Source organism: Boleophthalmus pectinirostris, unplaced genomic scaffold (genome assembly GCF_026225935.1).
Source record: "Boleophthalmus pectinirostris isolate CB_2022bp ecotype Guang Dong unplaced genomic scaffold, ASM2622593v1 HiC_scaffold_3, whole genome shotgun sequence".
Taxonomy (NCBI): Eukaryota; Metazoa; Chordata; class Actinopteri; order Gobiiformes; family Gobiidae; genus Boleophthalmus; species Boleophthalmus pectinirostris.
This window is the reverse complement of record NW_026571299.1, coordinates 39,302,884-39,313,142: the sequence shown is the minus strand read 5'-3', so window position 1 is coordinate 39,313,142 and position 10,259 is coordinate 39,302,884. Positions and strand designations below refer to the sequence as shown.

At 38.7% G+C, this 10,259-nt stretch overlaps 2 protein-coding genes across 5 annotated transcripts; both read right to left on the bottom strand.

The window, feature by feature from the left end:
* Positions 1-360: 360 nt before the first annotated feature.
* LOC129411077 (uncharacterized) lies at positions 361-3,933 on the bottom strand. Its single transcript, XM_055160900.1, has 4 exons — positions 2,903-3,933; positions 2,614-2,689; positions 1,958-2,010; positions 361-1,715 (listed from the first exon to the last, which is right to left on the bottom strand). The coding sequence occupies exons 1-4, from the start codon at positions 3,010-3,012 to the stop codon at positions 488-490; spliced, it is 1,467 nt and encodes a 488-aa protein (XP_055016875.1). The 5' UTR covers positions 3,013-3,933; the 3' UTR covers positions 361-487.
* Positions 3,934-4,065: 132 nt separating this feature from the next.
* tespa1 (thymocyte expressed, positive selection associated 1) lies at positions 4,066-9,492 on the bottom strand. 4 transcript variants are annotated; one of them, XM_055160902.1, is made up of 11 exons: positions 9,267-9,492; positions 8,787-8,893; positions 8,640-8,686; positions 8,090-8,276; positions 7,368-7,410; positions 6,541-6,578; positions 6,347-6,400; positions 6,110-6,140; positions 5,503-5,595; positions 5,222-5,430; positions 4,066-5,089 (listed from the first exon to the last, which is right to left on the bottom strand). In XM_055160902.1, the coding sequence occupies exons 4-11, from the start codon at positions 8,235-8,237 to the stop codon at positions 4,419-4,421; spliced, it is 1,287 nt and encodes a 428-aa protein (XP_055016877.1). In that variant the 5' UTR covers positions 8,238-8,276; positions 8,640-8,686; positions 8,787-8,893; positions 9,267-9,492; the 3' UTR covers positions 4,066-4,418. The 4 variants fall into 4 exon arrangements, with proteins under 4 accessions (XP_055016877.1, XP_020792554.2, XP_055016878.1 ...); XM_020936895.2 differs by lacking the exon at positions 8,787-8,893; XM_055160903.1 differs by lacking the exons at positions 8,787-8,893; positions 9,267-9,492 and adding an exon at positions 9,153-9,259.
* Positions 9,493-10,259: the final 767 nt, after the last annotated feature.

The window sequence follows — 10,259 nt, the reverse complement described above, 5'->3', positions numbered from 1 at the left end:
GCATTGACCACACATATTCCGAATCCCACTCACTCGTACTTTGCCTTTGTCTGTACAATAGCAGTCTTATCACATCCCCATCTATACATTTGAATAATTCCCTGCATAAGGCATTTACTGAGCCCTTAACTAAATGACTATCTGTGAACTAAAGTGTCTGTGAACATAGGTAAATTCAAAGTGTAGCCTAATCTATATAGCCTAAAGTTATGATTTGCATAAGCTGTGAGAAAGAAAACAAAAACACAATGAATACTTTTTTTTTTTTCAGGACCGTAAAAAAAAAAAAAAAATCACTTTTAATTATTATTATTATTACATAGCACCAATACTACATTTCAAATAACTGAAAAAGCACACCATTCACCACACTCCAGTGTGAACCATTTGTAAACTTGGCAGTGGATAGCAGATATGGAGAGTACAAGGCAGACAATTTTTACAATTTGTGGATTAGTGTGAAGTACACAAAATTAGTTCCTGAAGGTCATGTAATAAATTCAATCTGTTTTGACCTGGACAATCTATTCACAGCAGTAGACTTGGTGGCTGATAAATTGTCCATTATGGCATTCACAGCATCAGGTTTTACCTCTTGTTGTGCTCTCCTTTCAGCATGTCCTTTTCTACACTCAGACCTGCCCCGCCGCTTTTCTGCACTGTTATGCGGCCGTTCTGAGTTGCTTTTTCTATTTACTGAGCCACTCCGGACAAAGCCAGTTCTGTAATTTGGAAAATTATCCTTCCACAGTGGTCCTTGGTCCCTGGCAGTGGAGGGCTGTCTGTTGTAAACGGCATGTACAGAACTTCGGAGGTTTCCTGCAGCCTGCATCTGCTTTAGATGGCCCTGATTCCTGACAGGACTACTCAGCCTTTGATTAAGCAAAGGAGCACGGCTTTCACTGTAACTTCTTTTGGGTAGTGAGGAAGGCCCTCTTTTCTCCTGGGTCGGGCTCATCCTGGATGGGCGTGCATGGTTGCCAGAGGAGCGGCAGCTGCAGGACAAGTTTCGTGTTGTGCAGACAATGTAAGCGCAGTGGCTAGTCACAGAGGACAGGATAGTGAGGGGAAAGGCCCGCTGGCATTGCAGGATACATTTAGGAGTGCTGAGGCGGGCTGAGGTAGACACCAGACTCTTATGGCTAGCTGCTAAAGGCTCTGGATGTGTTGTCCCATTGTTATCTTGCCATGTTTTGATCTGATACCATTCTAACTGCATAAGTCTTTCCAAATAGCGTTCTAATTGACCAGTGGGCTTAGGCTGGGAAGCTGCACGACCTTCCATGTTATAAAAATAAGCTAACTGGTTGAGGCTCCATGAGTTAAAAGGTGGAGGGAGAAAGTCTGGAAATTCAAATTTTGATTTGTTTTTGTGTCTACTACACAGTGGAGGTTCTTCAAGAGTGATCACTTCCGGTCGCAGCTGTAACTGTGGAGGGGGACCACCACAGGGCAGTTCTGAAAGTTTTTCAGATTCAGACAGGTCTGTGTCGCTGTCGTCATCTCTGTGGGCACCACTTTCCCTGAGCACTGAGAGTCGTAGAGCAGGGTCTGGACTGGAGTCTGAGAGGGCTTGATGGCAGGGAAATGCTGCTGTATGCCTCCTTCGTGTGGGATTTGTGTGCTTCTTTTTGTAGAGAGTAACTGATGCTCGAACTTGGGACTGGTCTGAAGTTGGTGGTACAGGAGATGGGGATTCAGAGGTTACCTGAGAACTGATAGAAAGAATAGTTATTATTATCATGGCATTTGTTATTATTTCATGGATTATTTACACCATGTACATAAATACATAAATCAAGACATGGTTTATACTGTGTGCCTACATTTCATTATTTAACTTATTTATTATACCTATACATAGAAAGAGAAAGTTATATTGTTGCAGTTGCATTCCCTATTGTTTTTTAAACGTGAAAGGTACAGCCATATGTAAGTACAGTCTTCTCAATCATACCTGTATTTGGACTTTCTGTTGGTGGATCTGTGCATTCTTCTGGGCAGAGATGTCTGTGAACACATTTCAGAAGCTTACTTAACTAGAAAAGCAGTCAGAGAGCGCAGACCTCCGCCAAGGACTACCCCCATTTTTTATATAAATTGCGATAAAATCAGTCTTCTGGATCAGATTCGGATCAGCCTTTGGAATGAAAGAGGATCCCATTGTCCATCCCTGAGTCAAATTTCATGCGGTTTTGTCAATAATTAACCGAGATATTGAGAAACAAAATTTTTTGCCCCATTTACCACAATGTTAACTAAAATTTCAAAGGATTTCTTCCGGATCACCCCCAAAATGAAATCAATTCTTCCTTTTCACATTTCCAACAAATCCTGAAAATTTCATCAAAATCGGTCCATAACTTTTTGAGTTATGTTGCTAACAGACAAACAAACAAACAAACAAACAGACAAACGCCGGCAAAAACATAACCTCCTTGGCGGAGGTAATAAGACACTTATGCTGTGTATTCATCAAGAACATTCATAACTGAGTTTGAGTTAAATCATACAAATTTTGCTTTTAAGTTGTTTACATTTCACTTGATGAACAATAGCCCACAGCCTCATTTAGGATATTAGGCCTACATTTAGCACACGTGATTTACTAACCCGAATGGTTTGCTCTGTGGGTGTATCCTGTAGATGCTGTGGCCTCCTCTGAAGCAAGAACGTGTCCGTATTGTAGCTGAGATTACATAGATTACAAAAAGGAGAAAATGCGATGAGAACTCTCAGGTTAAACCAAAGGATGACATGAGCAGAAAGAAAACCAACCGAATCAAAAAAAAAAAAAAAAAAAAAAAAAAAAAAAAATCTAATACGGATTGTAGAACTAAATGGTATAGGTTATAATGGGATAAGAACATAAACATAAAAACAAGCAGCCGTGACGTGCTACCTGTCCACTTCAGGCCTGTGGTCGCTCCCAGTCGTCGGCTTCCATCCCGGCTCCGTGCACAGCCTCACCGGGTACTGTTGTGGCAGTCGCTGCTGTAGAATAGAGCCCATCCCCGCTCACATTAGGCACCAATCAGACAGGTGAACGCACAAACAAAGGCATATATGTGATATGCCATGGCGAGACGGAGCAGACGTTTTTTCTGTGTTGTTTTTATCGAGTATGATCCGCTGAATATGTGTAGGTTATGTCAATGGACAGCAGAGGGCGTTGTATAATTCCATCATTGGCTTCTACATCTTTGTTATTGCCATAGAACTGTTCTGCCTCCGTTCGATTAAGAAAACAGTCATACATGCTCACACACAGAAGCAAAAAGTGCCTTGCAAAAGAACACAGCAACAGTAGCCTATGCACTGGTGGGAGAGAGGACTGAGCCGCTGCTCCTCACAGGACTATTAATTAGTGTCCCATACCGCAATAGCTTTGCCTTTGAGAAAGGCACAGATGGTGTTGTAGTGTTTCACGCATGTAGGCTACTGTAAATGTGACATCGTTCACTGAATTATTTCCTGTGTAGATTTAAGCGGTAGGTCTACTATTGGTGGTTTTCAGATTCTTAGAGTGACTATAATCCCCACAATATTTTAATCCAGTTACATTCACAAATGTTGAAATTAGGCTATAGATGCCTAGAACTCATTATAATATAGCAACAATTCGCTTTTTAACATAGCCACTGCTGCCCATCTGTATTTAATATTATTGTCTCACAGAATACTGTGATGTCATTTGAAACCCATCTGAATACGCTATTTTGTTCTTTTACAGATAAGTAAACTATTCAATTGCTATAATGACACATTTACAGCCAAACATTGTGTATTGACTTTTTTAGAAATAGATTTTCAGAATATTGAAGTATTCAGATCATTTTGATAGATCCATCATAGATTTGTAATTATAACATCCACCTTTTTAGCCATTTACTTTGCCAATCCAAGGGGTTTGGTTACATCGTTACTGTACTTGGGTGTTCTCTTTTGGACAATTTTATCTGTACACATCCAAATACAAAATCATCAGATTAAATGCTCTGGGCTTAATTAACACCAAAATAACATTAAATTCAATTAAAGGCCTAAAAAAGAATGGAAAGCACATGGGAGTCAGTTATAGTCATTTATATATTATTACTATTATTATTATTACACATTTACAGAGAAAGCATCATTAAATCATATTACCTCTTCAAGTATAAAGTTGCTGTCTTGTTGGAAGATTACATGACATAGTATGTAGCACTGGAGACAGATGCTGTTTTATTATGTTATGATTTTCAGATTGTACAGAGATGCAGCACTGTAACTGTATGTGATATTGGATACTGAAGGACAAACTACTACTTTTCTGCAGGTGAAGAGGAAACATACACTGATTCTTACTGTCTAGAATTTGGTCTATATGATTTAAGTCTCTTCTGATTCTTAATCTGTTTTTTTAAGTCTCCATATTGTTAATAAAAGGGGGCCTGATGTATGCTCTCCACTATCTGTGAACGTATTTGTTCAGCTTTCACCAATGATTTTGGATTAGTTAACTGAATAGCTGACCCTGGGTCCTCTGATAATAATGAGGGAAGGCATGTTGTCTCAACACAGAAGTCTTCAGTTTGACAAATATCTGGTTGGTCACTGAATGCAAGATCATTCTTTATAGTCCTATTTTGGTTTGCTCTTTCTCCTGTTGTATGTGCTCCATTGGTTTGCTCATTCTCCTTTTGTATGTACTCCATGTCCATGTCTTGATCAGCCATGCAAACATCTAGTAACACATTTACACTATCTTTTCCCATTTCAGTTTTTTTCGTGTGCCCAGGTTTCTCCAGAACTATATCCACAATGTCAGGCAAGCTGAGACGTTTTTTGGGTGATGGCAGAGGTGAATCAAATTCTCGATTTGAGCCTGAATAGAGACACATTTTGGAGACAGTGTCTTTGAGCTTGTCCACTGGGGATCGCGGGTCACTGCGAAGGCTACTTCTAAAGCGCTCCATTCGCTCAATGGGAGTGGAAAAGTTAAATTCTGGTGTGGGGAGTTTCTGGACTGGTGTTCGGGACACATGGGAGTACAGTGAGTAGAATGCATTAGCCATTGCTGTGAGCACTTGTACTTGTCTGAAACGACCTGAGGAAAATGAGAGAACTGTTGTAACCAGAAGAAAACAAGAACATGTTTAACAACAAGTTTTAAAATATCATTCATGGCCTATGTTTTAATGGTTTACAAATGTTTTAAATAATCAAATTATTGTCATACTAGCAAGGGAGAGGCTTGGATCCTCTTCACGAATTCTCTGTAGCTGGGCATCCAGAAACAGTCGGAAGTTTATGCCCTTGGCCTGAGATGGAAAAGTAAAGAATCGTGGTGGGATACGAACAGTAACTTGTGGGTCCTCACTGCCAAATCCCAGCTCATATAAAGTCTCTTCTGCCTTCTCTGAGTACACCTGAAGGACTTCCGCTACACTGGAGTGGCAAAGGCTCACAGTTAAAACCAGAAAATTTACATATAAACTAAAATTACTAAGGTTGGTTGACCTTGTTGTAGAATTCCATGTTGATGAAGAATTAAAGCTTGATCCCATGCTGTGACCCGGGTTTTGGGAGTGCAGACACAGCTCATGAGCTATACTGTTAATAACATATTAGCATATTTATTGTACAAAAGTTATGGAATATTATAAACAGAAGTGGTAAAACATGTGTTAGTTATTTATTATCTACTATCTATTGAGGAAGTGTCATGACAGGCTGGTTAATACGTTGCTCTGGTTAGCAGATGCTGGACAAAGCTTAAAAGACATAAATAAAATTTTAAATATATTTTAAATATTTCCTTGGATTTAGGAATTATATAAGAATTCATACCATACTCCGTACACCTGTACAACAACTCACCTTTATGTAGCTTGTGGTTCTGTCAATCTTCATATCATCTTTGCACTTTTTCCTTATGACCTCTTGTATATGACTGTGATACCCTGTATTTATATTACGGTATTTGTTTTTTACTTACTGTGCATACAGTTATATAATTTAATATATGTGTGTGAGCTACTGTGTCCAATTTCCCTTGTGGCTCTATAAAGTCTAAGTCTCAGAAATACCACAATGCAAACTTATAAATCATTGTATAATTACTTACCACGTATCCTGTGTATTATCCATTGTGTCTGCTGAAACAAGAGTGTACAACAGATCACAGGTCAACCAAATAGTAAGTTAAGGCAAAAAAAAACAAAAAACACTTTTCTTTCAGAGGCATTTCCTAAAATTCAGGGTGAAGAACCGCCTTCACTAACACATTTTATCACATGCTGAGAACACAGTTTTTTCAGCTTGTTATAATCTATTGTTATTCAGTCATAGTGTTTAAACGTACCATCAGCACCAAGGTTTAGCTCATCGATAATGCTTCCAGCTTTGAGTGCTGAATCTGTCAAATGTAAGTGATATTGATTTAAACATTTTTTGCAACAAGAAGAAGAATGGCAACAGTAATTACTGCAAAGTGAGGGCACATAAAGTAATTTGCATGTTTTACGAGGCTATATCACTAATAATCAAATGGCTTACCAAAACTCAACTGCCCAGTATGTTCTGAGCTCCCAGACCTAGGATAAAAGGTATTAACACTTGAGACTCATTTAAATTCAACAGTGAAAAGTTTGCATGGATGTAAAAAAATAAATAAATAAAATTAAAAACTAACAGTTAAAGTTTTAAGGCTGCCTTCCCTTAAGTTTACTTGATTTTCTTCTACCAGTAGATCGCAGATATGAAATCTGTTCACCGCTCCCCTCTACCCTCACCTAGCCTTTGTTCAGGTTCACCTGTGGCAAAGCTGCCATGCTAACAAGCAGAAGTAATGTAGCATCTAGTGGTGACATAATACAATGTTCACTCTGTCAAATCGTGCCAAGAGCCTCTAGTTGGATGCTTGCGCGTGAAATTCTTTGGTGCAGAATGAACTTTCACTTAATTTTTTTTAACTCTAATGTCTCGCTCAAACTGTGTTAACTAAGAGAAGAGGATTTAGAAGAAATCAGACAGACCAATAATTTGCTAAACTTAGGTCTAATGAACAATAAATACATCAGAAAATGTTTCTGATTACAGGTAATATAAGTTATCAGCAACCATTCTTTTGGTACCAAATAGAACTCAGAAATCTCACTTAGCAGATACTTTTCTCAAAATTGAATAATCTGCTGACACGTGTTGAGACGATGTTGTATTCATGTGCATACGTAGAAAACTGCACAACTGGAAAGCAATTGTGTGTCAAGCTTACCACAATATCTGCACTTTCTAGCACACCTGACCTCAGAGAGTTTACGCGTAATACTAAGTTTCCAAAGGCTGTAATTTACTCTTGATAAACAAACAAAAAGGTGACTCACCTACAAGTGAGAAACCAGTTCTCAATCTTTCCAGTAGAACATCCTGTGGAAAGAGAGAGCTTCAGTGCTCTGCTTTCTGAATGGTACATTTTGATAAATATTATCCATAATTATATTAATAGCTATGTTAAAATGCACTGTACAGTTCTTGACAGCCTTGAAGGAATCATGTCACATTTTACCCAGAGAGGCGGTCAGGTTTTATTACTAAGATGGCATAATAGAAAATCATGCCACATGTGAAAAATAGTTCCCAAGTCTTAACCATAAAGATTAAAGGTGCATTGCGTAACTTTTCAGGTGGACTTGCTCCTGTCTCCTCTCCATAGAGATGTAAGAATGTCCAATAGTATTGCATTAAACTGATATATTTCCCTGGAATGTGGACCTGCCACCATGCCAAGGTCAGATCTGTGGAGAGGCAACCCTGGTCACAGTAAGAAATCATGTTTTTCAGGTAATTTTGAGTAATTAAAACACCCAAAATGATTATTATTTTTTTTTTTTTTGATGGATTTAGTTTCATACAATATTGCATTCAATATTTGAAACATTCCAGGTGAGTAAGTACTATTACTTCCACCAAAAAAGTTCTGCAGTGCATTTTTAATTTGATACATTTGTTTTAATGTGATATCGCAATCATACTAAAGGGTAAATATAGTATGCAGCATGTGCAATCGAAGTTTACTGTGCATAATGTTCTTACTGTTTTTACTTACCTGGTAAACTGACTTGACCGTCACAGAAGACGTCGTCATCGTCGGCTATAGTAGTGGACTGGAGGCTGCAGAGCAGTGGGTCTGTAAGTCGCTGACGGCAGCTGTTGATCCAGGCGCGGCGCCTCACAGTGGACGCTGGGCTCTCCATCTTCAAGGTGGCTCAGCATCAGCATGTATTCACACACAGCTGTGTATGTGGCAAGAGTATGTGAAACATAACACAAAAAAAATATATATTGTATTGGACTGTGCCTGCTACATTTTCCTTTTGTATGCTGTGTTGATGGGACCATGGGTAAATAGCCCAGGACACATTTTGAGTCTTGAAAGGAAATTAGTTTTTAGCTTGACAAATGTGTTCATTTCACATGTTGGCTACTATTTGATTGAGATTTTGGTATAGGTATACATTAACCTATTACATTTAAATATTGTTTTACATGTGCTATTGTATTGCACCGTTGTAAAGAATTTAAATTCTACGTTGATCTGTTACCCGGTAATGGCATAAATTTGTAGTTGTGAATAAAATGTAACAAAAGAAAAATACCTTGATAAATGCAGCTCCTGTTGTATTGGGGCCTTTTGTTTCTTTTCCTGTTGTGACAAATGAATAAACATCAGCCCAGTTTTTTGTACAATACTTAAAGGTAGTTTCATGTCGGTGTTTAAATTGAGTTCTTGCAGAGGAAGTTACTTTACATATCTTCTATCATAGTGGGTTGAGCCCGTGTCAGACACATCCTGTAGCAGTGGTTCTCAAACTGTGGTGAGTACCAGTGGTGGTACATGTGGTGTTGGGAACTAGCAAAATACAGTACATGTAGCCTAGTAAAAATACTTATTTGTAAAAATACATCCTAGTAAAAAAAACAAATTTGGAGTAGGGGAAACAAGGGTTGGTGTCCCTTTTGTCATTCATCTCTCACTTGATTATTGAATTGAAAATTTGCACTAGTTACTACCAACTGCAAGTAAGGGTTGGTTTTCACTAGGTTCTCTTAATGGGAGCCAAGATTTCTATTCTTCTCAACTCTGATAACTACAGGGTCAAACAAAGTACCTGGGGCTCCAGTTACGTTATTTTATCACGAGTCCACACCTATTGAATTTGGTTAAATTTTTCACCTCTATACCACACCAGGGGTGTGAGGGCCTTGTCTGACCAACCACCTACCTTCTGTGGTTCTAAGTAGCCAGGAAAGGCCGTCAGGTTGAACTGTATGTTACGCCCCTGGTGTGGAAGAGACGTGAAAAATTCGACAAAATTCTTTAAATTTGGACTTGTAACTTTGATATCACTGTCAAATGTATAACTTAATAAAGAAGACAACTCTGTAGCTCTCTATTCAATCCTGTGCTTCAAACTTCTTCCTTCCAGGTCACACAACCCAAGTTGGTTTAGCCAACCCCTTCTTTCCGCCCAAATCCCCTCCCAGATCCCCTCCTCCCTCTGCCTCCTCAGAGCGCCAAGGCCCACCCTGTAGGGAGTGGTCAGTGGCCACGGAGGCAACCTTCAAACAGCCTATTCATATCGCCATCCCCAGCGCCCTCCTCTCCTGTTTCTTGTTAAATCATAAGAGTTAATAACATCTTTGTGATATAAGTGATAAACGGGTAGATATATCTTGACACGTTTTGCGTTTGTCTTAAACCAGGAAAGGGGGGGAAATCAAATTCCGTTGGTGTAACCTACCATGCTTATAACCCGCCCAACTAGCCACAGATTAGCCAATGATTAACGCCATGTACGGTAGTTTAAGAAAGAGCCATTTCCATTGGCCAATCTGGCTGTAAATCACAAGTAACTCTAAAAAAAGGTGCGTTTGGTGATGATAAAAGCTTTAACTACAGAGAACCATCATGAGGAACAAACGTGCCAATAATTAAACCCATTTGTTAGTTAAACACATAATTAATTACGATTTACCCTTTGGCAAACATGATCAAACAACCATGTTGCCTTTTGATCCTAAAATAGATTCAAAACTAATTATGCTCTGTAATTTTATGATGACACTTTAAAGTTTACACCAGTATTGCAGCCTACATAATGTAAACGAAATGTAAACAAACATATTACTAATACTGTAATTAATTAATTAATTATGCAATTAACATTACATTGTGCATTACACGTTTTAGCGCAGACGATGCTAGATTGTACGGA

Coding starts and splice junctions, on each gene's coding strand:
- tespa1 (XM_055160902.1), bottom strand. CDS start 8,237: ATGGAGAGCCCAGCGTCCACTGTGAGGCGCCGCGCCTGGATCAACAGC. Junction 6,401..6,540: donor TACTGGGCAGTTGAGTTTTG/GTAAGCCATTTG, acceptor TACATTTGACAG/ATTCAGCACTCAAAGCTGGA. Junction 5,090..5,221: donor TCCAAGCCTCTCCCTTGCTA/GTATGACAATAA, acceptor CATTTTCCTCAG/GTCGTTTCAGACAAGTACAA.
- LOC129411077 (XM_055160900.1), bottom strand. CDS start 3,012: ATGGGCTCTATTCTACAGCAGCGACTGCCACAACAGTACCCGGTGAGG. Junction 2,690..2,902: donor CACAGGCCTGAAGTGGACAG/GTAGCACGTCAC, acceptor ATGTAATCTCAG/CTACAATACGGACACGTTCT. Junction 1,716..1,957: donor AACAGAAAGTCCAAATACAG/GTATGATTGAGA, acceptor TCTTTCTATCAG/TTCTCAGGTAACCTCTGAAT.